General features: G+C 52.4%; 11 protein-coding genes across 11 annotated transcripts; 6 read left to right on the top strand and 5 right to left on the bottom strand.

The window, feature by feature from the left end:
* Positions 1 to 382: 382 nt before the first annotated feature.
* HETIRDRAFT_476686 (uncharacterized protein) lies at positions 383 to 1,563 on the top strand (the record flags this gene model as incomplete). The annotated part of the gene is made up of 4 exons (XM_009549340.1): positions 383 to 514; positions 623 to 728; positions 803 to 996; positions 1,120 to 1,563. Exons 1-4 carry the CDS (start codon positions 413 to 415, stop codon positions 1,561 to 1,563), a joined length of 846 nt encoding a protein of 281 aa, XP_009547635.1. The 5' UTR covers positions 383 to 412.
* A 48-nt stretch (positions 1,564 to 1,611) lies between these two features.
* Positions 1,612 to 3,127, bottom strand: HETIRDRAFT_146426 (carbohydrate-binding module family 12 protein). The gene is made up of 6 exons (XM_009549339.1): positions 2,992 to 3,127; positions 2,778 to 2,930; positions 2,597 to 2,715; positions 2,442 to 2,525; positions 2,106 to 2,375; positions 1,612 to 2,035 (listed from the first exon to the last, which is right to left on the bottom strand). Exons 1-6 carry the CDS (start codon positions 3,050 to 3,052, stop codon positions 1,772 to 1,774), a joined length of 951 nt encoding a protein of 316 aa, XP_009547634.1. The 5' UTR covers positions 3,053 to 3,127; the 3' UTR covers positions 1,612 to 1,771.
* A 1,357-nt stretch (positions 3,128 to 4,484) lies between these two features.
* HETIRDRAFT_46022 (uncharacterized protein) lies at positions 4,485 to 5,443 on the bottom strand (the record flags this gene model as incomplete). The annotated part of the gene is made up of 4 exons (XM_009548641.1): positions 4,485 to 4,947; positions 5,003 to 5,072; positions 5,127 to 5,273; positions 5,323 to 5,443. Coding segments are annotated over 4 exons (801 nt in total), but the record flags the coding sequence as incomplete, so codon positions are not given.
* A 1,297-nt stretch (positions 5,444 to 6,740) lies between these two features.
* On the top strand, positions 6,741 to 7,100 carry HETIRDRAFT_247509 (uncharacterized protein; the record flags this gene model as incomplete). Its single annotated transcript, XM_009549338.1, has 1 exon — positions 6,741 to 7,100. A coding segment is annotated over one exon (360 nt), but the record flags the coding sequence as incomplete, so codon positions are not given.
* Positions 7,101 to 10,456: 3,356 nt separating this feature from the next.
* Positions 10,457 to 11,815, top strand: HETIRDRAFT_445319 (uncharacterized protein). Its single transcript, XM_009549337.1, has 4 exons — positions 10,457 to 10,717; positions 10,784 to 10,961; positions 11,027 to 11,121; positions 11,181 to 11,815. The coding sequence occupies exons 1-4, from the start codon at positions 10,497 to 10,499 to the stop codon at positions 11,479 to 11,481; spliced, it is 795 nt and encodes a 264-aa protein (XP_009547632.1). The 5' UTR covers positions 10,457 to 10,496; the 3' UTR covers positions 11,482 to 11,815.
* A 936-nt stretch (positions 11,816 to 12,751) lies between these two features.
* HETIRDRAFT_427792 (uncharacterized protein) lies at positions 12,752 to 13,520 on the top strand (the record flags this gene model as incomplete). Its single annotated transcript, XM_009549336.1, has 5 exons — positions 12,752 to 12,846; positions 12,900 to 12,970; positions 13,035 to 13,169; positions 13,230 to 13,371; positions 13,451 to 13,520. The coding sequence occupies 5 exons, from the start codon at positions 12,752 to 12,754 to the stop codon at positions 13,518 to 13,520; spliced, it is 513 nt and encodes a 170-aa protein (XP_009547631.1).
* Positions 13,521 to 14,529: 1,009 nt separating this feature from the next.
* HETIRDRAFT_427791 (uncharacterized protein) lies at positions 14,530 to 14,964 on the top strand (the record flags this gene model as incomplete). Its single annotated transcript, XM_009549335.1, has 3 exons — positions 14,530 to 14,607; positions 14,668 to 14,851; positions 14,906 to 14,964. 3 exons carry the CDS (start codon positions 14,530 to 14,532, stop codon positions 14,962 to 14,964), a joined length of 321 nt encoding a protein of 106 aa, XP_009547630.1.
* Positions 14,965 to 14,989: 25 nt separating this feature from the next.
* Positions 14,990 to 18,791, bottom strand: HETIRDRAFT_476674 (uncharacterized protein). Its single transcript, XM_009549334.1, has 14 exons — positions 18,635 to 18,791; positions 18,229 to 18,562; positions 17,887 to 18,160; positions 17,626 to 17,835; positions 17,430 to 17,567; positions 17,300 to 17,382; positions 17,066 to 17,247; positions 16,925 to 17,001; positions 16,730 to 16,840; positions 16,416 to 16,647; positions 16,219 to 16,358; positions 16,002 to 16,160; positions 15,689 to 15,944; positions 14,990 to 15,600 (listed from the first exon to the last, which is right to left on the bottom strand). The coding sequence occupies exons 1-13, from the start codon at positions 18,736 to 18,738 to the stop codon at positions 15,847 to 15,849; spliced, it is 2,142 nt and encodes a 713-aa protein (XP_009547629.1). The 5' UTR covers positions 18,739 to 18,791; the 3' UTR covers positions 14,990 to 15,600; positions 15,689 to 15,846.
* A 135-nt stretch (positions 18,792 to 18,926) lies between these two features.
* On the top strand, positions 18,927 to 19,467 carry HETIRDRAFT_418875 (uncharacterized protein; the record flags this gene model as incomplete). The annotated part of the gene is made up of 2 exons (XM_009549333.1): positions 18,927 to 19,046; positions 19,111 to 19,467. 2 exons carry the CDS (start codon positions 18,927 to 18,929, stop codon positions 19,465 to 19,467), a joined length of 477 nt encoding a protein of 158 aa, XP_009547628.1.
* Positions 19,468 to 20,586: 1,119 nt separating this feature from the next.
* Positions 20,587 to 20,823, bottom strand: HETIRDRAFT_248061 (uncharacterized protein; the record flags this gene model as incomplete). Its single annotated transcript, XM_009549332.1, has 1 exon — positions 20,587 to 20,823. A coding segment is annotated over one exon (237 nt), but the record flags the coding sequence as incomplete, so codon positions are not given.
* A 2,998-nt stretch (positions 20,824 to 23,821) lies between these two features.
* HETIRDRAFT_476671 (uncharacterized protein) lies at positions 23,822 to 24,548 on the bottom strand (the record flags this gene model as incomplete). The annotated part of the gene is made up of 1 exon (XM_009549331.1): positions 23,822 to 24,548. A coding segment is annotated over exon 1 (612 nt), but the record flags the coding sequence as incomplete, so codon positions are not given.
* Positions 24,549 to 25,202: the final 654 nt, after the last annotated feature.

Below are 25,202 nucleotides of genomic sequence, written 5' to 3'. Positions count from 1 at the left end.
AAAGCGAGCTGACGTTCGAAGCAAGGAGGTCTGGGGAACAGGCGTGGGAAAGATGTGAATTGCATCTCCGTGGCCGAGGTTTGTTGAAGCCATATTTCCTCGATTATCCGCCGTCCAAATGCACTTTCCTCTCCTCTACGTGCTCGCTGGACTGACTGCTGTGCTTGGATCGCCGGTAAACCCGCAACATCGGTCCTCATGGCAGGAGCAGGAGCAGCAAGCCTACAATGCGCCAACGAGTCCGCGCCCCCTCGTCCTCTGGCATGGCCTCGGTCAGTCCCTGCGTCGCCGTCACCTCCTCTTCCCCTACATTGAAGGCTAACATAAATCACCTCTATGTACCCCTACAATATCGAATGTCATTGAACATCCTGCGCACTTGTATTCAGGCGACTCGCACTCCTCCCCAGGCATGGTCGAGTTCCAGAACCTCATCAAATCAGTCCACCCTGGGATCTTCATCCACTCCGTCTACATTGACCCCGACCTCAAGGAGGACCAACGTGCCAGCTTTGTGCGTCTCGTTCGCAGTCTCCTCCCCGCCTCCGCCCATGCTCCCCATTCGCGTCGCATTGGGAGAGGCTGACGTCACCGCGCCGCGCGGCGGTGATATGTCACTTAGTACGGGAACGTCGACGAGCAAGTCGAGCTCGTGGCGGACCAGCTCGCCAACGTCACCGAGCTTGAGAACGGCTTCGACGCCCTTGGCTTCTCCCAAGGCGAGTCGCGTCTTCTTCGGTTCCTTGTGCTCGCGTTTACCGTTACGCGTCTCGCGTCTTCTCTCTTCTTCCGCTATGCGCAGGTGGACAATTCCTTCGTGCTTATGTCGAGAGGCACAACGCGCCCCCCGTGCGCAACCTCATCACATTCGGCTCTCAACACATGGGGATCTCGGATATCCCGCTCTGCCGCCCGCTTGACTTGCTCTGCCTGGCGGCTCGCGCCGCGGCGCGCAGAGGCGTGTATGGAGAATGGGCTCAAGAGCACCTCGTTCAGGTACGTCCTGTTCGCTCATTTCTCCCCTGTCCTCGGCTTCTCGTGTCCTGTCGTGCGCGACTGCGATTTTAACCTACCTTTACCCTCCTATCTGAATACTCTCTGTACCTCCACGAATACTAGGCCCAATACTTCCGCGATCCCACACAGCTCCCCCGCTACCTCTCCAGTAACCGCTTCCTCACCTCGCTCAACAACGAGCTCCCGGCCACGCGCGAGCCCGACTACGCACGCCGCCTCGCCGAACTCGACACGTTCGTGATGGTGCTATTCGAGAAGGACCGGACGGTGGTGCCGAAGGAGAGTGCATGGTTCGGATCGTACGCTGTCCCGGAGCCCGACGAGGAGTCGATCGTGGGGGGGATGAACGCGGAGCGGGAGGAGAAGAAGGTGGTCTCGATGCGCGAGCAGCCACTGTACACAGAAGACTGGATCGGTCTTAGGACGCTCGACGAGCAGGGTAAAGTCGTGTTTGCGACTTGTGCGGGGGAGCATATGCAGGTTGACAGAGCATGCTGGGAGCCGATCGTCAGGGCGTATGTTGGGGCGCCGCTGGTTGGGGCGTAGGGTGTTATACTGTGGGGTTGTCATTATGATTTTGTACGTTGTATTTTCTTTTCGGCATCTTGCTTATTGGGATTGTATTCTACAGACACGACCAGAGCGGTCGTTTATTCAGTAATGAGACAGGTCACAGTACATTGATTGATCGTACATCAGAACAGATTGTTACAATGCGCCACGTCCAACACAAATCTCGCAGACGGACTCTTCTTCAGTTATAACACAAAACGCGATAATGCTCCTCTTTCTTCTCTTTACCGCCATACGGGACGAACGCGCCCTCGAATATCGTCGCGGCCTTGCCCGGGTGAGTTCCTCCGCCGTGCTCCGCTTGCGCGATGTATTGCGGTGTGCCGTCCGGCTCGCGCCCACCCTCGACGGGGCGCGCATTCAATCGGTCAAGGTGCAGCGCGCCTTTGGCGTCGACCCAGCGCACGGCGCGGGGATCGCCGAGGAGAATCTCGTATTTGTTGACCTGACGTAGCGGTGTGCCAGTAGGCATCAGCACAGATTCGATGGCTCCAGGAGACAATCTCTTGACGTACCTCGTACTCTTTATGCTTGTAGCCGACCGACGCGCCCTTCGAGAGCCCGCGGCCCGCCTTCCCGACCTGGAGCCCGCCCTCGACGAACGCCCGCGCGATGTACAATGGGCTCCCGTTGTCGGTCCCACCGACGATCGCGCCATCGGGAATGTTGTGGCCCTCAGTGAGCACCCACGTCGTCGGGCCGCGCGGGCCGTGCGCCCGGAAGTCGTCCGTGCGCGTCTGCGCGTCGCGCAGCCAGTTTTGGAGCTCCCATGTGAGCGCCTTTTTCTGTGAGGATGGAAAGCTCAAGCGGTTAGCAGCACGTTGGGAAAGATTAGGAGAGCCGAGTATCACCTCTTCTTCGTTCTTCTCGTGCTCGTGGTACGCGAGGTAGCCTCCGCCGAGGATGGCGGCGCCTGCCAAGAGCCCACCGCCAAGCTGCGCAAGACGCGTCAGCCGCAGTCGGTGGCGGGGTGTGATCATCAGACGCGCAGGCTCTGCAGACGCACCTCAAGTTGCTTCTTGCGCTCATCGCTGAGATCCCACCATTTCTTCTTGTGCTCCTCGTGCGGGATATCGACTTTCTGGTCGGGGTGCGACTCGTACGGCTTTTGATCGGAGTAGCCGCCTGTGCATAGTCCCATGAGGACGATACATCTCGTGCGAGAGCGGGGATTGGTATAGGCATACCTTGCTGTCCGCCGTAGGAGTACTGCGGCGGGGTCGGCTGCTGCTGCTGTTCATGATGTTCGCCGTCGGGGACACGTCCCCAGAGCGCAGGCGTGTTGGGCGGCAGCCAGTCGGATTGCGAAGTGTGGGGTTGGATAATCTTGTACTTGGCACCTACCGGGTTAATTCGAAGATTAGAATCGAGAGGAGCGGAGTAAGCGTCGGTGCGACGTGCCTTCGAATTCGACGATGGCGCCGTAGCTGTAGGCTGTGCCAGGGCTCCAGGAGTCAACCATAGTGTCTGTTCGTTTGGGTTGGAGATTTGGTTGTGGCTGGGCTGATGAGAGGCAGGTGGGCGGCCTGGGACTGTTGTGGGGGGTTCAACGTAGGGTCATCTCGAGCCTTTTTATACGCATCCCGCGATGCCTCATCTGCATCATGCATCATGATCCATCGGGTACCCGGCCAGTGGCAGTGACAGCCTGTGTAGTTAGCATAGCATATAATTAGCATAGTGACTGCAGATATCGATCGCCTAGAGCACAGCAGGCTAGATGCCGATGGCGTCATGAGATGAAGAGTAATGAGAATTGGAAAGCGGAGGAGACCTGCCGCGTTAGCCCAGTGTTAGCAGTGTGTTGGCCCACAACGCTGGATTGCTTGTAACAGCGGGCATAGCAAATCGAGGGACGAGGGACGAGCGACCCCTGCGCTCGTTCGTATACCCCTAATTACTCTAGATCGAACTGAGCCCAGCTCTGCTGGGCGTGAGAGGTGCCGAGAGCAAGCAAGGAGCGTATAGTCCGGACGTGTGCGCGCGCCGGAGCGATGAGGCAACTTTTGGGGTCATCAGATTCTGTGTGACAGGGCAGAAAGGCAAAGATGCGGTGTTGTACAGGGATCTCTTCGTCACTTACTATGACCGCTGGCTTGGAAGTGTTTTCCGCCAGTAGAAGCTGTTCGCTGATCATGCTAGATGGGATAATTGATGATGGGTGGCAATGATACTCACAGGGGTAACATCGGTCATGAGCAAGGCATCTAGATCGTGCATCATTTCTGCTGTTCACTTAATCGGGCTTAGGCATTCGATGGACAAAGGGCAAGGCAAGGGTTCAGAGGTGCACGTTGTGATATACGTCCAATAGATGAGGCCTGGATCGGTTAAAATCGATAAAAACTTACAGACATCACCGTTCATCCGCCTTGCACACAGGGTCTTCGGAGCTTTGACGTCAAGGATTCCTTCGGGCTGCAAACGCTGCAATGCAATCTCCTAACACATTGCCTTCCCAGGTCTGGAGACGCAAACGTGTGTTCAGCACGCATGAATGGAGTTAGATCGGCAAACTTATCACAATAGCCACCCCACAACGTAGCTGTGGGGTAGGGCATCTTCCGGCATCTCTTTATCGTACGGAGGATGCCAGGACGATGTGGTCAATGGTCAGTGTGCACAGAGAAGGCAAGCTTCGGATTGACCAAGATTGTGACTTGGAAGACGACCTCAGTCATGCTTTCGGAGCGCACGACCGGCGACTGGCCCTTTCACACAGGTTCTGTCGATGGGCGACTGGCACATGTAGACAAGACACTGTGATTTTTGATGCAGACATAGATGAATACAACATTCGCATTTCTAGGTATAACAACTGCAAGACGCTGAAATCAGTAGGAAGAGAAGGTGCGATCAAGCAATTTGAGTGACCAACCTAAGTGAAGTGCGCTTTAGAGACGCCATGGGATGGGCAAAGGCATATACTGTCTCAAGGCAAGACAGACCTCGGCGAACTGCGCGTCTGTGTCCTCAGTCAAAAAACTGTGTCTGATCAAGAAATCGACCAAGGCGAGAGCAGAGCTCGGTTTGAAGGCACCAGCAAGTAGGTTCTCTAAGACTGTCTGTGTATCCATAAGTTCGAACCCCTCAACCTCACCATCCGCTGCGTTGATTTGAGGCTGCACAGACCCATCTGATGGCAGAAGGAGGTCGAAGAGGTAATAAAAGCCAGGAAGCATCCAACCAGTGGCAGATCTGTTGGGAAATGATATGAAGCCAACAGAGTGGATGTTTTCTTGTACAAAGTTGGCATCGAGTGACGCTTCTTCAGTGCACTCGCGAATGATAGTTGACAAAGCAGTCTCCCCTGCAATTATTCCTCCACCGACAGTGACATCCAAGCGACCAGGCCAGCTGAAATCAACAAAAATCAGACGTAAACCTTTTAGTAATATCGATGGTAACGTACGTTCTCTTCGACTTCGATCTGCGAGGGATCCAAAGCATCGTTTTTGCAGTGTCATGACAATGGTAGTATGCTGCGAGCTCGATGAGTATGTGAGCGTTATCGATGTGGTCAATATCAGGCTAACCGATGAGTAAACATCCAAAGTTAGCAAATCCAAAAAGAGGCAGAGCAGCGCGCTCGATCGAAAAAGCGACCGGGTCGTCGATGGCTTTCGAAGAACGATTGGGTGTGGGCGCATGGTTATAGATGGGAAACTGTTCGTCACTCCAACCTGTTCGAGATTGAGTGAGCTTGTGAATGGTGATGGGATCAATGAATACCTCGCAAGATGTCCTCAAATCTTCCTTCTTGTCGCCACCTTCCGATAAGTTGATTGATGTGGAAGGTCCTGGACCATTTCCCCTCCCTGTTGACAGCAGAAGAAAACGAGACAAATCGGATGCCTCTAGAATCACGACCTAGTACCCATGGAGAGCCCCCCGAACAGTGATGGAGTAGAGGGAAATCAGCCACTAATCTGTGGATTACATCTGCTCTCAGAAATCCTAGGGGTCGAGGGAGATGGTCATCTGTTGGAGCTGACAGAAGGAATGGCACGATCAACTCCTTATGAATGAAGGTATAATCGGCTAATTGCGTGTATATCGATCCTCGTTCTGAGATGTTTGGCGAAAGCGAAAACACTAGATTGTTAGACGAGAGGACGAGGGTTAAAATGCTAGGAGAACTTGGAGGCAGTCGGAGAGTGTGCTTCTTCTGATTTGTAGAACCGACGCTATACCGGCCTTCTTGCGCAAAGATGGTACGGTATCTACCGTGTTTCCAGCTCTGTCCGACCCGTCGAACGAACGAGCTCCAGAAGATATTATATGCTTTGCTCAGCCGGTTGACGATGCGATGTTTCTTATTTGGCAAAATTATGTCCACTGCGCCTGGTTTTCCGATGAAAGCAAGTACCTTCGCCTGCGAGGGCCTCCACTTGTCGAGCCGTTCATCATATGTTAGAAGAGCAGACTCGCCAGGAGGCCTACGGTGAACACGTTACAAGAATGCCCAACGCTTGAGAGCCAGGACTCACTTGGTATTACCGCCTTGTGGAGGTTCCTTGACATTGATTGCGACGTCAGCGATAGGCATGTAGGGTAAGGAGGAGAAGGTGAAGCTGCGCCTCTATCGCAGAGTTGATCTCTTTGTTCACCTGCTCGCGAGGGCATTTCGCAGGATCTCGCAGCCTGTCTGAAGTCTGAGAATACCGTCTGCAGCTGCTGCGCGTAGAGTGCACGCAGGGATTCAGTATATTTGTGTTTATTCACAGATTGGCCACCGCCGGTCGTTGTGGGAAGGAGGTGATGTAGAGTGGCAAGACAATAGCGGGATGCCACGAGGTTACGGGAGCGATTACATAATAAATGATTGTGAGTTGTCGATGATGGGGCGCGCTCGTTGTTGTCCCGCACTTGAGCGCGTCATGGACGGCACTGGAGCCCCGTCGCTAGTCATCCCCCGCCTTCGCCTCACGCGACATGCTCAAGTGCCACCCCTCGACGACGACGCCCTCGACTTCACCCCAACGGCCGGGCCGTCTCGTCTTGCGAACCCTTTCCCCAACTTCTTTGCCAACGGTGACCACGGTGACCACGACGATGCAGAGGACACACAGTCTACTCCCAGGATGTCCCTCCGATCTTCCTTATCTTCATCTAAAAATGGTCCTCCTACCTCCCAGCAGGCTCCTGTCGAGGACACTCCGGCTGCCCGTTTAAGGGCTTTGCTCGCCCGCGTCCCCAACTCTTCGTCCTACTCCTCCCAAACACAGCTCCTCCATGAGCCTGCCCCTCACCCACCATCCGAATTGGATTCTGATTTCGATACGCCCAGATGGAACACGACGGCTGCGAGCGTCGCTCGAGAAAGTTTGAAGGATCTGTTCTCGAATGCCCTGCGCGACTCTGGCGACTCGCCCCAAACAGGCAACGGGCGACGGAGGAATAGCATCGGTGCTAGCGAATTGGACGATAGCCCCAGAGTTGAGAAGGTGGCAGAGGAAAGAGCAAAGAATAAGGGAAAGCGCAGAACTTTGAGCGATGAGGAGCTGGATAAATCCTCAAGTGCGTTACCCTGCAATGCCCTGAGCTCTCCCCTCATAAACCTCCGTCTCTACATGAACAGGTAAAACGCCTACCGTATCAAGACGCTCTAAGCATGCTGCCGATATGGACGCTCTCAGGAGTCGCCTCACAAACATACGCGCTGATCCACGCGACTTTTCCGCGCATGAGTCGGATCGTAAGTGGCCTCTGTTGTCATCTTTTCAGCTCATGAATTTCTTTCAGGCTCGCTATCAGATATGGACTTGACGGATGACATCTTGGACAACAGTACCGACGTAGCTGCCATGCTGCGCCGTGTCAATTCTGCCATAGTATCTCCACCGGACGCTACCAGCACATCCGTGCGAACTGTTCAATTTCCGTCCCAAATTCACATGCAGTCGAGTGAGTAACTCGGCTTTCTAAACAGATCAATCGTAGATGAACAACATTTTAGATTTGCTCGATATAGATTCTGGCATGCAGCAGGAAATGGGCGCTACTGATAGCGACAGTGTATCGTTGCCAAACGGGCGTCCTTGTAGGTTCTTCGGCGCTTTTATGACGTCCACCCACTCAAAGCAATCTCCATAGTGTCTTTTCCGCCTCCTCGAAAGTCCAAGGCCTCAGCTCTGCATTCGCATGCCGCAATATTGGGCCGCGCACAATCGTTGACCGAAGAGCGACCAAATGGCAAGCCATCCAGAAGTATAACCAAAAATATGTCTAGACGGGTCAGTGCAGACAGTGCAGGTAAGTTATAATGTGATAAATACCTTCAGATTCCCAATTAAGTCCCGCACATAAAGTGTCTCGCCCGAGTTCCAACATATCCTCAGCCGATTGTAAGTCTTCTCTAGGGCAGCTCATACGTTTATTGAACATCGACATTGAACAGATCAGGACCAGCAGCGAGAACTCGCCCAGGAGCGAAGTTGGAATCAAACAATTCGCCAATCCCCTGGACAGTCTTCATCGCATGGCAGAGATCATCTGCATCATCACCGGGCCTCGCACTCGCAGACGGGTTCTCCAATGCCCGAGGCTCGGGCGAGACGAGATAGTTTGGTGTCTCTACGAAGCATGGACAGTGACTTGTCGTCGCGAGCTGGCTCCAACCTATCAAATGCCGACTGTAAGCATCATCATCATCATCATACCTGTATCTGTACATTGAAATGTTCTTAATAGATCGCGATCGTGTGGGGGAAACTGAGCGTGATCGAAACTTTGAACGGGAGCGAGCTTGGAATTCTCCTCGTCCTAGACTCTCATCCGATCGGTCCCCCTCTAGTGTAGGTAATAACTACACTCCAGAAAGGACCCGGAAGCACAGTCGCCCAAGTCATTCGGATTCCGCACAGCCAAAGCTCACGCCCGAGAAGCCATCTTTATCCCAACAATCTTCTCGAGCCAGTTCGCCCAACGGGTCCATTCAGAGCTTCGGTTCGAAGGCGGACGAGGTAGAGGAAGTCGCGCGAGAGCGTAATTGGAACTCTCCACAGCCGAAATGGAAACATCGCCGTTCGCTGTCACCAATTCCGCCGGCATCGCCTTCGCCCAGGTCTACGCCCGCTACTTCCCGTATCAGAAAGACAAGCTCGGTCGGCGCCATACCCAAAACCTCAACAACACCTCGTGAGTCTCCTAGTACTATTCGACCGCGGAAGGTCAGCGCGTCGTCGCTGTCGGTATTGCGCGAACCTTCTTCCCGAAGTGGCTCTCCCGCTCACTTGAACTCGTCATCGTCTCCACGTCGGAACGACGTATCCGCGTCACCTGGGCCGCGACCAAATTCGCCTTTACCTCCTCCCTCTCCGGAAGCAAATAGCACTGGTAATGGTCAGGCTTCTACTACGCCGCCAGCGACATCCAAGTTTGGTTGGCCGTTTCTACGCAATAGGATGCAACTCCCGCCATTAGACTTCGACGACACCACCCCGGAACGCTCGACTTCCCCTGTGTACAGGCCGTCCAGTCAAAGTAACCCAACGCGATTGAGCCATATTCCTGTGCGATCATCGCCAAAGCCGAAATCAAGAACGAGGACAGAGAGCCTTCCCGCCCAATCCCCTGATGGTGCCAACCCTGCTTTCAAGAAGGGTCATAAAAGGACGACCACGGAGCTCAGTGACGGGAACGGATTGCTCCCGCCACGTATCAACGTCGTAGAGGATTCTACGCAAGAAATGGGTCTTAGCCAGCATCAGAACAGACACGCGGACTCTGTTTTAGGTGGGTTTGGATGTGTCCAGGTTGTACATGAGCTGATGAATCTTGCAGAGAGCGACGAAGATGTACAGATGGTGACAACGCCAGTCATCCGGACCATACCAATTCCACTACCGGAGGAGCCCATCCCACCCAAGTCACCTTCACCGCCCCCATCTCAAGCGTTGCCTACCACAATGGCTAGCGACTTTGCACGTCTGCAGAAAGCCGTGAATTCCACTCCTTTGAATCAAACTATTTCTACTACACCACCATCGTCTCCCCCCCTGGTGTCTCGAGGAGGTTCTGTTTCAGCTTTATCAACACCTCCTCGTCCCTCTTCATTCAGCGCATCGAGAATCGAGTTTCAGACGCCTTCTCCTCCCAAAGGGCTGCCAGATCTTCCAGGGCCTCCATCTGAGGATGAGGCCATGCACGAAGATGTAGACCAGACACCGAGGCGACAGAATGGACACGGTTTCCTGGATTTCTCTTCGATGAAAACCCCGAGGCCCCCTGGAGCTTGGGCAGCTACGCCCGCTCCTGCGCCTGCGCCTGTGCGTACATGGGATGTGGAGACTCCTGCTCCGATGGCGAAGAAGCCGGCTCGAGCTCGATCCAATTCCCTTCCTCAAGAAAGCTCGGGGGAATTTACGCCATCCCAACTTGTCCCTGCCAGGTCGAAGACCCCACCCTCTGCGATGTCTAAATCAAATTCTCTCCCAACTCGGACGCCTGCACCTCCAGGTGCATGGCTAGCCACTCCTGGCACTTCACGCAGAAAGAGCCTGATGAAGGTCCGCTTCGAGGTCTCGGATAGTGCCCCCTCAGATTCGGGGGATGCCGCAGAGAATGGGCCGCTGCCAAGTGTTAAATTCGAGTTCGACGACTCAGATGCTTCGGTCGCCGCTGCGATGCCTGTGGATTCGGACGCCTCAGTTTCTGAGCCTTCCTTTAACGGGGTCAGAGAGTCTTCGCCGGTTCCGTTCGCGCAGGCCAACGGCAATGGCCATGGCCTCGGTCACGCGGACGAAACCGCCGAGTTCGAATCACAGAAGACGCCAGTGCGTTCCCATTCATCTCGCCGCAAGGTGCGCAAGTCTCCTAGAATACGGTTTGTTGATGCGTTTGGGCAGGAGCAGCGTGAGGACGTCGTGCCGGAGACTCCGGCCCGGAAGGAGGTTTCGGTGTCCATGCGTATGCCTGGCGGTGCTCTACAGACGCCGCGAAATAAGAGCACGAATAAGAGTAAGGTCAGGATGCTCGATGCGATGGGCCGGGAGGTCGAAGAGCCTCCCGAGCAGAATGACAGTGAGGACACCGTGACGGAAGGTCCCATTGGTCGAGCGGAGGCACTGGCTCGCGTCAAGAAAGCTGTAAAGGATCTTCACGTCGGCTTGAGCGAAGTAGACACGTACGTCAACCGGCGTTCTGCGTCCGGATGTTTCAATCACGCTCTAATCACGATCAACACCAATAGCTCGATCGACTTAGCTGTCGATGATGTACGATTGAGCGAGCTTCACGGTGTATCGAAAGCCGCTCGCGAAGCAAGGTCTAGAATTTCTTCCTCGCTGAAGCAGGCTCAGGATGCTCAGTCGAAGCTTAGGAGTAATTATGGCCCCTTGAGAGAAGGTATGCGGAGGGCCAGATTCATAGTACGTCTCATTCAATCACATCGGAGAATGTGTGAGATGTGTGGGCTGACTACTTCCCTATGCAGCCCGATATCTCCCCGGTGCGACGGTTATCCTGGAACCCTAGGACGTTCATCGGCGCCTTTCTCCTTCAATTTATACTTATTATGATCATGTACCGGTGCGTTTTCGTGAACGATAGTCCATTATCTCGATCGCTCAGGGAGTTGCATCATATAGCCTCTCAATCCGCTATGCGAAACATCAGTTCCTTACCACATACTTTGACCCATTCTACGCCGATCTTTACCTCTATCCTACGAAACCTGACGCTGTTTATGACCCAACCATCTACACGTTCTCGCCCTCTTCACCAAACCGCACTGCCATCGCTGAATGGCTCGAGCAATTTGGTGCCGGATTCCTAGTCACTCTTTGGACAGGTCTGACGGAAGCCGGTGCCAGGTGGCTGCGCACCATCATGGAGGTCATACCCGATGAAGTCAATTACGGCGACTTGAGGTCGTGGCCCCCGACATAGCTGTCTCTTGCCCATGAAATCTACGGCCTACAACTCTCGCTATGCTCAAGATGCAAGCACCCGCGCTACACCCCTTTGGTCCCATGAAATCCTTTTAACATCTTTCCACGCAACATGCGATATACTCTTTGAAACTTTGGTTTATTAGCTCCCTAGCTTTTTCTTTTTCTCTCTAAAGGGCGACATGGTCGTTTGATGCCAGATACAAACCTCCTTCTACTGACTCTTTTTGATTGGCAACGTTCTTGTGTATGTTTTCTGACATTGCTGGTCGTTCCCTGTTGTACTACCTTACTTATCAATTTCATCGGGACTGAAAGCCGGGGTTGACCGCATTTATGGTGTCGAGGGGTTTCGATTGGGACGTTCAAGCAGTGGTGGTGCCCGTTCGTACCCTTGGACTCTTTCACGAGAGGACCATCGCCTGCCTTCGCGAATGAAATTTGGGCCGAGGGCAAGCTGAGGTGAGTAGCCTGAGAGTGCTCAAGGCGCCTGGGGAGCGGCTTATGACTCCATATTATACATCAGATAGATCGTATTGACGGGCAGTCCACGCCGTCTCAAAAGCCACCACGCTGTGATCTGCTGTGATCCAGTCGATTCACGCAAACGGAATCATACGAGACACTCGGGTAAATACGGCCCGCCAACAGCATGGTGCCTTTCCCCCGAGCCAGCGCTCCTGGTGTTTGTCGCGACTGCTTCTATACCTCAGCGCTGCTCAGCGGCTCGGCCAAGCATCACTTGCCTCGAGCTTGACAGGATTTCTAAATGGCCAAATCTCGTCTTCAAACCTTGGCAAGCCGGGATATAAATGGCGCTGGATAGCGCTCCATAACTGCTCTATAGCGCTGGATTTGTTTTTCGATCGCCTCGTTCCGGAGGTACCTGAGCCGTACTTAAGCGGATTGCAAGAGCGTGCAAAGCCGGGATGCTTCTTTGTTATTCGTTTCCTTCCATCGCGCCGCTGAGATTGAGAAAGACGCTATCCGTCGTCAAGGACCAATATGACAGAAGCGGCGACAGGCCGTATAAAAGACAAGCCCCGTTCGCTGTTGGGTTTCCTCATCACTTGACTTTGTCTGTGCCGGGTGCCAGCTTTCTTCCGCCTGCTCGTCTTTCGTTTTTGTTGCTCTCGACCCTTTCCTTCTTTTTAGTCTCTCAGCAAGCTGCAGCCAGTCTGCGCTTCTTCCTCGTTCATTTTCACTCCAGACCGTGTTTGAGCCCCAGCTTGATTTCCTGTCCGTCTTAAATAAACCTTTAAGTCGCAATGGTCCGCCTCGCAGTTTTCGCAGTTTTCGCATCTGCTCTCTTGGGTGCTGTCAGTGCCGCGCCTGTTCGCAGGGCCGCATTTGCGCTACAGAGGTGCGCCTTATCCTCTCGGACGCATCAATGACTCATCGGACCCTTCTCTGCAGCTATGCGCAGTTTCAGATCTCTGACGGCACTGCAGGCAATGCTGCTGCACAGGCCAACGCTGTCTTCGTTGGTGAGAACCTTCTGAAATCCATAATCATGGACACACTGCCTACGGCGTCTCATGTTATACATAGACCCTTTCAAGAACGTTGACCTGACCACCGTCGACTCCACCACGATCGACAATTTGAACACGATGCGTGAAGCTGCTGAGTCTGCCGAGACCGATCAGTTTAACTCTCAAATTGCCGCTGCGTCTGGTGCTGCGGGTGCGCAAGCCACTCCTCTATTGTCGACATGCATCTGACATGCCGTACTGTATCTTCTAGCCACTGCACTTCAGAATGGCAAGATCAAGAACAAGGTCTTGAAACTGACGGGCGAAGTCCAGGTTTTGAACATCAAGATCGCTCAGGCTAAGGCCGCGGGTAAAAGCACAACTTCTTTGGCTAGTGATTTGGCTGCTGAGACGTACGTCGTTGATCATTTATTACTCCCTTTATTGCCTGCAATCTCGTGACTGACACTTGACCCTATTCATGTTCTGCAGGAAGAAATTGAACAACAACATCGCGACGGACAAGAAGAACGCCGGTCAGGCTTCCAAAGGCGTCGCATGATTCCGAGATGTTGGATGTTGGGTCGTTCGTTCGTGCCTTCACTCAATCCTTTTCTTGGTGTGGCATGTATGCTTTGAGTTGCAATGAGAGATACCAGGCACCCTTTATTTCGAGTGATAAGCGATAGACGCAAGTCTGAGGATATGACGATGAGATGGTATTCCCCTTTGAGAACTATATTCACGAAGACTGGCGGTCAGGAAACCGATGGATTGGGTGTGGCCCCTTCTATACGAAAAGCTGTTGATGATTGCAGAGGGTCTCCAACGTCATTATACCGGTGCGAGCCAATTCTGTCATAAAAGAACGGGATGACTACGGCTTGTTGCTTCAGGTGACTGATTGTGGCCAGTGCTGATGCATGCCTGTGTTCCACCCTCCCCGACTGCTGCGAGAATGAACAATCTGACGCAAAAGGAGGCTTCGACGATCGACGATATATGTCACATCAGTCAAAACTACACTTCCAGAGCCTTGTTAGGCTCGTTCGTTGGACAGGATGGCGGCAACTGTGAGCTGAATGTGCTCAATCTCCAATGAGATTTGTAGACACTGAACCCATATCTAGCGCCCGAGTCATTGCAGCCTCTATGACACTGAGCTCCCTCTTCTCGTGTCCGCTTCAGGCAAAGGTATGTCATGCTGCGTAACAGGTGAGGTAGCAATATGCCATCCACACCGTCACCGACAATGAGCAACGCAAGACATCTTGTCGTTGAGCGCGTAGCTCCACAACTTTGGAATGACCCTTGAAATCACATGCCCCAATGCTGTGAGCGCTACCCCACACTCTGGCATGCCAAGAACTGACGATCAAAGTCATCGTCATCGTCGTCATCGAAGCGCCCCGCACCCCGTTGGATGATGCGTGAACTGCCTCTTCCCGATCCTCAAAAGCAAGGGTCAGTCGAATATAAATATGAGGTTGGCATTCGACATTTATCAAGTTTCTCCCCCATCCACAATCACCCGCATACTTAACCATCCTCATCTGATCTTCATTATCACAATGTCGTCTAACACCTCCAACGAGCCTAACAAGACCACTGGTCAATATCACTCCATGAAGGGTTCCGTCGTCGAGACCGTAAATCCTTCCTACTCTGTACTCATTCTTGATCTCATGCTTCCTATGATCATGATGTAGATCGGTAACTTGACCGGCGCTACATCGTGGCAACAGTCTGGCAAGGAAGAGCATGCCACCGGCGAGGGCGAGTATAAGGCTGCTCAAGCTCAGGGATACGTTGAAGGCACCACCGATCGCCTCATCGGCAAGAAGGATGCCGTTGTTGGTGCTGTCACCGGCGACAAGCAGCAGCAAGCTTCCGGTGGGTTTTCTCCTAGTCGTCACACCTTTCGGCCTTGTTAAAGTGCTCTCCCAGGCAACATTCGCCGTGACAAGGGCGAGGCGCAGCAGGACCTCAATAACCCTTCATCTTAATCCAACTTGTCCCATTATATCCGTTGAGATGTTTGTTGCATAGATTTTAATATGTCGTATACTGCATCATGAATTTGGAGATTTTTTTGGGAAGGAAGGTCCTGTGTAGGGATACTCCCTCTACTGTGTAACTTTACCGTAGGGTTTTTCAATGACCTTGCCGGCCTGTCCTTTCAAAACTGCCATGATCACGTCAATAGGCTGAAGTGCAAAACTCCCCTGATCATACATAAGTTTGATTCCTATCGCTTGCCCATTGGCCGCCGCAGACGCATTTGACAGCCCAGTTCCTATACCACGCGTTCCACCTCAAAGACGCTACCTTTGTGTGCATCATCGCCGACTGTAAATTTTCCGAACGACCCCCGCAACGTAGGCATATGCGCGCGTGCTCGTGGTGCAGCATCGATGTCTTTGACACGATATCGCGTTCGCTGTCTTTCATTCGCTGCACATCCGAGTCTCGGTCGAAAAAGTGTGGTCCAGGAACGCCGGTGACAATCTCATCGGGTTTGATGAAGAGCAGTGGCTTGTCGATCGCGTGAGAAGTGGAAATTGTCTGTGCGATTTTGCGGAGAAGGGGGAGAAGGGAGGGCAAGGGTTGGCAGAGAATCAGACTACGCTTCAAGTCCATACCTGTCACGTCAATACAAGACGAAATTTAGAGTTAGAAAAAACATTAACCGCGTCTACGTCGGTAAGTTGAACGGATGAACAGACTTACGATCGATGTTTTTGACTCCTTCCGCAACGGCCACCAACACTGCATCCAGCTCCTTTAGCTTGATACCGGAGCAAGCGACAGTGTCAAGAAAGACACTCTTCGCAATTTGGATCCTCTCAGAGCCAGAACTCGACGCGTTCAGTTGATCGCGGAAACGCCTAACATCTCCTAAAGTGGCGCGGAACGACTCCAGGGCGTATGGGTGTACCACGTGTAATAGTATGGAAGAGACGGCGTGCACCGCCTTCGAGGAGAGAGCTGCCAGTCCGTGAGCACAATCATGTTTCAGGCATCGGAGAAAATTTGTGCTCACATGTAGAGGATCCAAATAGGTCATCTTCGTCAACGCTCATAGAAGGTTGCGCAGGCACTCCGTCTTCCCCCGCGTTGTGTAAAAGAACACACTCCCGCAGAAGCTTCTCCGAGAAGTCCAGAAACCAGGTGCTTAGACCAATCAATGGCCACACTGCCTCTGTAAGCAGCCTCAAATCAGTGGCTATATAATTTGCTACCAGTTGATGACGGCGCACCGAAATCATAGAGGTCGCCATCCTTGCAATCCTCAAAGGCGCTGTGACAAGCAATGATGGAACATAGATCCTGGGCTGTCTGGTAACGAACAGTGATCTGCTCCTTGAGTACAGGATTGTCTGTTCGACGAGCTCTTGACCTAGTCATGAACTATATTAGGGCTGTCTTTGAGTTCTTTGAATGATGTCTCCCATACCGATAAACCTCGAGCACTAGGCCGACAAGGTCATTCAACCAGTATGACCAGATCTTTCCCGCGTGTTGTTCCAGTAAGCTCAGTGTGCAGCAGAGGACATCTTCAACTTGACTGAGAGGGCTCGAAGAAAGCGACAGTTGGTGCACAATGTCAGCCACAGACTTTGGCGTTTTGATGGCAGATACTAGGATGTATGTATCCGGGGGTATTGGCGTGTGACCTTTGCTGCCCGCTGCCCACCAAAAAACGGTTAGTGTTGCATGATATACACGGAGAGTCAACAAACGCACTAGACGGTGGACCCATGGGCTCACCAGAGTATCGTCTTGGAAGAGGATGTACCGATATCTTCGAGGGAGAATACAAGGGAGGCGAAGCAGCACAAAGAAGGGCCCCATTAGGGGATAGAGCTACGCTCAACAATACTATGTTTGTAAAGTGATCGATGAGAGTGTGCCATCAATGTTGCTCATCGGCCCTGTAGAACGCGTACTGGCGAAAGCACGTACGATCTGGTAAAATATTTTCTGAGCTGATCGACAACACAGGCACAGTCCTCCAATAATTATCATTCTCAAGTGAAGGCCTTGGCATTGGGATCCAAAATTGAGTCGAGACGAAGATGAACGGAAAGGCACATATGCACCTACATCTGCAGAACATGAATACTTCCAATGGAGGTCTCTTTAAACTTGCGATGATTCCTAGATACGTTGGCGGAGGTATTGAGTGTTCCAACTAATAGGGTATCTGTTGGGAATCCGGTGACATGGCGCGATATGAATGTCAATATTTCTGAAGTGAATGATCGAGCAGTCTTCAGACGAGACAGCTTTGAGAAATTTGAGTTGTGAATAATCATATTCGCAGGCGAGGCCGCTCACCCAATTAGGTTGGCTATTGTTCAAGGGTGTAGGATTCTTGAAGAGCGAATATAACTTCAATTCCGATTTTGGAGGGGACGTGTCTGGACCTATATCAGCCAACGTATTCTGACAAGATGTTGCGTCTTACATGAGCCAAAATCTAGAAATGACATCGCGAGATATAAAGCCCCCTTACTCTCAGAGGAAGGGCGTTGCGGTACTAGAATCATCTTGTTCAGATGCTCTGTAGGACAATATATTGCAGGAAGTGGATTTGTAGAGAGACCTGACACCAAGCCTATTCGGTCACATGTTCGGTGTTGATATGCCACAGAAACACTCACTTATTACGGCCTCGTCAAATCCGACGCGAACTTCACAGAGCTCTATCATTGGTTCTTCGGCCCAGTTATTCCAATCGTCCGCTCTGAAAGATTCGGTTGGCTGGTTCTGGTGCGCTACCTCAAGGGCGAAAGGCATATCCACGTTGAAAGACGATGAATCGAGAGGTGGTGCGATGGTCCTTGAATGCGTGGCAATCAAGATTGATGGCTCTGCGGGAGCAGTTCGATCAAAGTATAAGTAGATGCATAGGAGACGCTCACCGTTGTAGCTAAGCCCGATAGCTGCTCTTACACATATCTTCGCGCCCCCTGGAGTTGTAGGCGTCTCAGAGGGTCCATGGGCTTCCTTCTCATACAACTGGTCTGGTTGCGTGAGGGAGCAGCTGAGAACCATAAACTTATGTGAGCCATTGCGTATGTAGTATAGGCTAACTTCAAGATTGCGCGTGACGACCATAAACGTTGGAAGGGTGCATGGTGTCGGAGGACCTTGCAAAGGCAGACGAATACCGCGTCCACTAGGATCCGTCACCCACTATGAGGAAGCAACGGCCCGCGAGTTCAAGAGCCATATGAACGAGTATGATAATGATGTAGACTCACTGTCCGAGGGCCACCAAGCCACGCAGAGGTTATGACATCAGATCCTCTGGGAAATGTAAAGTATTCTTTCACGCCCCAATTATCTACCTCAAGGCCTCTACTCCAGAAACATCCCAAGCCTGTCCCATCTCGACATGGGAAGTAGGCAAATAATGATCTGTCATCAGGGGACGCTGTGATGACAGAGGGGGGTTCGAACATAGCGGATGGAGCAGTGACTGGGGTCGGCGATGGGATGATGAATTCTTTGGACGTCGTGAATAGGCGGCCAAGTACGAATGGCTTCGTAGGATGGGCAGTGAATATAATGGACGATGCGCTCCATGAAAGAGGTCTGCACGCATTTTGATAGATCAAAGAATATCATAAGCGAGGATTCATTGTCGAGACAATCTAACACACTGACCTCTCATCGTATTCTGCGAATGACTGCAACTCCCACCAACCAGGTTGCCAATAGTCATCCTCTTTACTCTTACTCTTAGATGGAGAGCCGTGTATGCTCGACATGCTGATTATGTCCAATCCTTCGATCCGGACTATCAACAAAGACGTTGGAATGTTGAAGACAAGATGAACGGGCTCCAAACCTACACCTCCGCGTCGGGACGCGTCCAGCAGACTTTCCCACGGCAACCACAAACGACATTCGATTTCTGATACAGGGCTCTCCAGTTCAACCATCGTTGGGTTCCGATATGTTACAGACGGCACACATTAGCAGGATTGTAAGCGAAAATCAGACAGATGTCGTCTTGCAAGTCTTTGCGGATCGTATCATAATCCTCGTCACCCAACTCGGAAAGGTCGGAAACCTGGTGCGCATTTACGATCTACGAATCTCGCACTCTGCAACGACACACGAACTGAAGGTGCTCAAAGATACAAGCGACAATCCCTTCAACTACCCCTCTCCAACCTGCGCCACCCCCAGACACATCGGGTCCGAACTTTGACCACCACCCCCTTCCCCTTCCTCCGCCATCTATCGAACTTACACCGATTCTCGGACAAGCACCCTCACCTGAGATGCAGTCCCTGTATTCCCTCTATGCGTCTCAGATAGCGACCATTGTATGGCTCACAGAGTCTGAAGGCTTGCTAGGCGTATCTCATCGAGGTGTCATCGTTGGGATCGCGCTGAAAAAGAGGTCTGGAGGCCCAGGGGTGAGAGCAGAGGACACAGAGACTTTCCGCAGTGTGATGGACATGGTTTATGAGGTGGTACAACAAAAATGATCGTACGTGGAAGTTCAGCTGCTTGAAGAACTCACTCCATCCTGGGACTAGTGACGACGCAATGCCATCTCAGGCCAGGAGGACGGCAAGTTCGTTCCATTAGATATCTATTATCGAGTAAAGCACAAGTCATGATCAAATATACATATGTACACCCATCGAGCAAGGAAACGCTAGGGAAAGGAGAGACTATTCGCACATAAGCACAGAGTGGAAAGATAGATGGGTGGTACACAGTGAAGAGTCGGAATAACGACGCCATGAGAGCATTTCATGCGAAGAGTGGCACCTTGAGTGGCCTTAAGATTTCTAAAAGCCAGGGGTCAATCGCCGATGTAGTCCCTGGATCGAAGAGGTCGTATGATTTTTCAAGTAACTTGGGCACTTGAAATGGGAGGTCATCGCAATGAAAATTGTCTGATTGACTGGGATCGAAGGACGCGAGAGTGTTGTCAATGTGGCCGATAGGGTCCCAACGTTGCTCGGTGCGTTGCTCGATACGCTGGTTGAGATTTATATAGGCTTGAGGTGATTGGGGAGGGATGGTCGGGAAATTTGAGTCTGTATAATCAAGAGACTCATAGAAAGATTCTTCGGGAAAATTCAGTGTGGTGGCCATGTAGTAGCTGGACTGGGATGGTCCGGCAGGATAAGAATGGGAGATGCAGCCTAGGGCAGCTGATCGAGGCTGTTCGTCCTGGATAGTGCGAGATGTAAATGTAGGACCATCTACACGAGTCCGCTGACAGTCGTGATGGTGGAAGGGAAGGTCTACGGGGCATATCACGGAGGGAGCCGACTGAGGCTGACAGATTTCAGGAGAGCGGGAGGTGGTTTGATAGCCTTGAAATGGGGAAACACCGACGACATCCGGAGTTCTGTGAACCTAGAAACATTGATGTGGTGCGAGAAACATTGAGCGCAGATTCTTTAGGGTGACTGGCAACTTACTTGGTGGCATGAGGCACCTTGCATCAAGGGCGAAGATGTAACAGAGGAGCCGCTCTGTGGAGTCGAAGGCAGCAGAGGGAGGTGGTCGGATGAAGTCGAAGGAGACATATGTTGGAGGGTGGCATGTCCATGAAATCCTGTTCCGTGAGCGAATCCCCCCTTCCATGTCCTAGGTTTTCTCTCGCTCCTCTTCGTGGGTCGATAGCGATAGTTGGGATGCTCGAGAGCATGACGCGCTGCCACTTCTTGTGCCATACGGTGAAACTTCTCTTTGACGTGGTCCGGCTCGTTTCTCCACTCATTCGCAACTCTTGCCGGTTTGCGATCGTGATCAGGTTGGGTGTTTCGCCACTCGGCCAGTTTTTCAGCTCGATAAAGCATAAAACAGTTCAATGGTCTGGGAATGTGGTCTTCAGAGGATTGAACCTTAGGCATCGTCGGTGACCTCTTATGAGTCAAGTGGCGGTTGAAGTGGGAGTGAAGTGAAAGAGGAGGCTATCTGCGGGAGTCACGTCAATGCGCCGTTTGCGAATACATGAACCATATCCAAACAAACCGCGCTTGGTCGTGGCGATGACCCCAGTTTGTGGCATTCCCGTCGCTTTGGCACATGTGTACAGTGTGGCGGGAAAGTGGAAATTGTGCCGCAATGGCCAATCCTCCTCCCAGAACAGTTGCATGGGTTGTAACCTTAGGTGAGAGCGTTGTAGGAACTGTTACACAAAGTAAGCGAAAAAGGCAAGCACAGCGATACTAGACGGTGTCTCCATAACAAAACCATTGTGCTATAACTCGTTGACCGTGTCTAACTCTATTGATCAAAGGATGGTCAGTTGAGGTCAGGGGGAAAGGAGACGGTGAGCATACCGCATGTAGACTGCGAATCAGCCAAGTGCGTATGCAGTAAGAAATGCTGTATAACCCTGGATTGCAAAAGCGAATCATGCAACCTGAAATGAACTGTCACCCCCCATGATGGATAGTATGTTGTCACGAAATAGCGTTTTTGAGACACAGCGCGCATTGACAGCACTTGAAGCGAGATGTATCAAGATATGACACTCTCTACGTCCTCAAGGGCAAGATGATACATAGAAATTACAGCCTCTAGAAATCAGAGAAAATGTCAGAATCTGACAGTTACTGCGGTGTGCGAATTCATGCGTCTAGCCTAACGTACTGTTCAGACCGCTGATTCCAATCGAGGCCTATGTATATGCTTGTGAGCCAGGTTGTTCTGAGGCTACGCATCGTGAGAAGAGGTTGTTGCTTTAAATCTGCACTGCATGAACGGAAGACCGAGTGAAAGAAAACAATAAGTCCATCCGAATAAAACGGCAGCCAATTGATGAGAGCTTCAAACCCTCTCGAAGCCGACAGAGCACCGTCATATGGAAGTTGGCGTTGACATGATAGGTGGTGCAACTTCCCATTGTGTCACAAATAACCCCTTCTGCTGAGCGATAGGGCGACTGACACCAGGAGGGGAGTCTGTAGAGCTTCCAGAACAAAGCCCATAGTCTGAGTCCGATGCCGGCACTATGCTGGCGCACACCCGGCAACGACCGCACAACGCTTATCGAAACATCCCTTGGACCGAAATTTTCTTTCAGAACGGCTTGGGCGCCGAAATTTTGGTGTTTATTCTTTTATGCGCTTCGAGCACAATATACAACGCACGGCAACATCAACAGGTATAACAAGGACGATTGCACAATGGGACGGAACGGAACGGAAAGGCAAAGGAAAGTGGATGAAGCAGCGATAAGATCAGAAAATGGTTCTGTTAGGATCTCAACGGGAATATACAATGTGACTGGGATGTGGTGATTAAAATATGGAGTCAACAAATGCGAGCCCAAAGCACACAGCGGGGAACAACCTCCAGAAAGCAAGAAAAGCGACGAGTGAGAATCAAAGACTTTGAAAGAAAAGGCGGAACAGAGGAGGGAGGACGTGAGAGCGGATGGACGTGGAGAGAGGTGGATCACAGCGGACGGTAAGAAAACATGTGCAAAAAAGACGAACGCGACTGGGGATCTAGCTGCAGGATAACTTGTCGATAGGGTAGTTGCTGGAAAATAGAACGAAGACAGAGGCGAGAAAGCAAGAGATGTGGCGATGTGGATGGGAGATGCATGAGATGACGTAGATGCCGAAATTTAGATATGCGATGCGTAACAGGTCGTGATAATAATAAGATAGAAAGAGTACAGTCTGTCCATCTTGGTATCAAGGCCACAAGGTTTGGCGCGATGAGGCCGCTGATATTCAAGCGGGTACCGTCCACGATGATGCCCGTGAAGAATCCACCGAGGACCTACGCAAGTTCGAAGGGGGCCGCCAGCTGCCTCCAACGCGGCGGATACCGGCATTCATTGCCCCAGATGGCGGAACGTAGTTCTGTTGGGCAGGAGGCTGAGGCTGCACTTCCTGCGGAGATGTATGCACGGTTGCTGGAGGAGTGACGAGCATCGATGGCTCTGTGTAACCTGGAAAATGCTGGACAGGCTCCGCATTCGGTGGGCCACTAGCGCTGGTGCTGGTGCTTGTTGAGGCCGAGGTGGAATCGAAATCGACATACTGAAATATGGAGTCGTTGTATTCGTTAGAAGGCTCCTCATGCCCGGATGCATCCTGATACCACATGCCATCCATTGATGCGGCCGTTGGCTCAGCGGCAGGGGGCGCGAACCCTTCTAAGGTGTCGAACGGGAACTGGCTAAGAAATTGTGCCAGTGCCTCGGGAGACACGTACGCCAAATCTGTAGACTGGCCGATGCTGAATTCGATGTTCTCGGGAGGGTCATTAGGAAGAGCAGAGCCCAGGACATCGACTTGAAACACTGAGGGATCGCCAGTCGAGGCAAGCAACGCTTGCATCTCGTTAGACTCTAGAGCATCAGACGCGAAACCTTGAGCGGTATCCATCTGCGGTATTTGGAAAGAGAGAACGTCCTTCACGGAAGGTCAGATACTGTTCATATTTGCAAACAAAAAAAAAGCCTACGCACTTGATCAAATCGCTGCTCAAACAGGCTGGTCTGATTCGGCCAAGAGCTTACTGGTTCTGTATTACCAGCATTGGATATTGGAGTATCCAAAACAGGCACCCATTGACGAGTCACAGAAACCGACTCGACTTGTGGCAAACTGGGTTGAGGGATCGACTGCGTGTTTGAACGAGCCGGTGTGGCCTCATTGGAAACCGGAGGGACACGGGTCGAAGATGGGCGCGAGTGAACGGCGCTCGGGATGAGAGGAGTTCCACTGACATGCGTGTCTGGGAGTTGTAGGGAAGAATCTACGAGCGGGGAGGCTTGAGCGGCGGTGGCACCTGGAGAGTCGGCGGATAGTGTCGACGCTTCAGGAGAAGATGATTGGGACCAGGGAGGAGAGAGGCCTGGGATGCCACGAGATCCCTCGGGCCCCCATAATGGTGCAGGCATGTACTCGAAGTACGGGGTGGAAGACGACGCGATCGACGCGCCCGTTGGATACGGATAGACGCTACGCTGACGCGCCTTGCGAGTCTCGGCCTTGACTCTCTCCTTTTCAGCTTTCGCCTCTTCACGAAGCTTGTCTTTGTCGGCTTTCTTCATTGGGCAGAAGCGGTAGTTGGGATACTGTCGCGCGTGTTCTGCCTTGGCCAACTCAGCCCTCCTCTCGTACTCGGACTTCGTCTCTTCTGCCTCATTTTTCCACATACGAGCGATTTCCTTGGAGATTTCGGATTGTGGGCGACGTGGGGCTCCCGGTGCAACGGGTGGCAGCGCACGAAGTCTGTCGGAGCGGTATAGGATCCAGGCATTGGGTGGCCTAGGGGGGTTGGCGCCCGTGGGACGCGCCGTGCGGGTAGGGCCAGACATGGGTTCAGAGGACGTGAGAGTGACAGTGAGAGGTAAGTAAAGTAGAGGTGATGGAGGATATGAGGAGAGAGGAGACGGTGGCAAGAAGGTGTATAAGGGCGGGTCGGGTTGTAGCGCGTAGTACGGTGGTGAGTGGTGTGGGTCCATGTTTGCCGTCACGTCGCCGACGAACCACGTGCTGCGTGCCTGTTCGCGATGCCTGTACTTGTTGACTTGGCCGTCTGGAACAGTGTCGGTGAACGCGTCGATGAACGAGTGTCTGCAAGGACAGATTGTGGGCGAACTCAAGGGCCAAATTTCAAGGAGTGGAGGCTGCCGAATCTCGTTGCCGACGAACAATCCCCTTCCTCGCTTCATATTTTGGAGAACAAAAGAGCTCTGTCGCCACCTTTTCGGGTCCTCGTACAGCTGCTACGGAACCAATGCTGATTCCCTTCCTCGCAGGTACCTGGTGGTCGGTCCATTGACTGCCATCGACCACCACAATGCGCGAGGTCCTATTCTGTGCTCCATGTCGCAGACCACGATGGTGACGTACCCTTGAAGCTCCGCCTCACACGGGTGCTGGCCCAAACTTTCATCGCCTGGCCTGTTTCTATGTATGCAACCACAGCGGTCAACGGCCCATCATGGTCCACTGAGCTCACCGCCATCTCACGGGCGGCGTAACAATGGCTCCATCACACTCTGGTCTCACCCTGTTATCACTGCAAGGGCATCTCCGGACGGCCTGTGGTCGCTTGAAGATCAGATACCTGTGGGCTGTGCGTGCATCGGGTTGTCCTCGTTTTCGTGTTTGCAGGCGTCTAATATGTGTGGTCTGGACACGTGGCGGCTTCGCCCCTCTCAGGCCATCGACTTCGAATGCAGGGATGGAGATAGGGATATCACCGTTGTAGATGACCATGGTTCCCG

The sequence above is a fragment of the Heterobasidion irregulare genome, assembly GCF_000320585.1.
Source record: "Heterobasidion irregulare TC 32-1 unplaced genomic scaffold scaffold_06, whole genome shotgun sequence".
Lineage (NCBI taxonomy): Eukaryota > Fungi > Basidiomycota > Agaricomycetes > Russulales > Bondarzewiaceae > Heterobasidion > Heterobasidion irregulare.
The sequence above is the reverse complement of the archived record's forward strand: the minus strand, read 5'-3'. Positions and strand labels throughout refer to the sequence as shown.

What these genes read in the sequence shown, in the direction of transcription:
- HETIRDRAFT_445319 (XM_009549337.1), top strand. Translation starts at nt 10,497, where the DNA reads ATGCGTATGCCTGGCGGTGCTCTACAGACGCCGCGAAATAAGAGCACG. An exon ending in TGCGGAGGGCCAGATTCATA is followed by an intron (nt 10,962 to 11,026) that starts GTACGTCTCATT and finishes TTCCCTATGCAG; the next exon opens with CCCGATATCTCCCCGGTGCG. An exon ending in CTTATTATGATCATGTACCG is followed by an intron (nt 11,122 to 11,180) that starts GTGCGTTTTCGT and finishes TGCATCATATAG; the next exon opens with CCTCTCAATCCGCTATGCGA.
- HETIRDRAFT_476674 (XM_009549334.1), bottom strand. Translation starts at nt 18,738, where the DNA reads ATGTCGAGCATACACGGCTCTCCATCTAAGAGTAAGAGTAAAGAGGAT. An exon ending in TTCGCAGAATACGATGAGAG is followed by an intron (nt 18,563 to 18,634) that starts GTCAGTGTGTTA and finishes AAATGCGTGCAG; the next exon opens with ACCTCTTTCATGGAGCGCAT. An exon ending in AGAAAATATTTTACCAGATC is followed by an intron (nt 16,841 to 16,924) that starts GTACGTGCTTTC and finishes TTACAAACATAG; the next exon opens with TATTGTTGAGCGTAGCTCTA.
- HETIRDRAFT_146426 (XM_009549339.1), bottom strand. Translation starts at nt 3,052, where the DNA reads ATGGTTGACTCCTGGAGCCCTGGCACAGCCTACAGCTACGGCGCCATC. An exon ending in CGCCATCGTCGAATTCGAAG is followed by an intron (nt 2,931 to 2,991) that starts GCACGTCGCACC and finishes TTAACCCGGTAG; the next exon opens with GTGCCAAGTACAAGATTATC. An exon ending in ACGAGAAGAACGAAGAAGAG is followed by an intron (nt 2,376 to 2,441) that starts GTGATACTCGGC and finishes CCATCCTCACAG; the next exon opens with AAAAAGGCGCTCACATGGGA.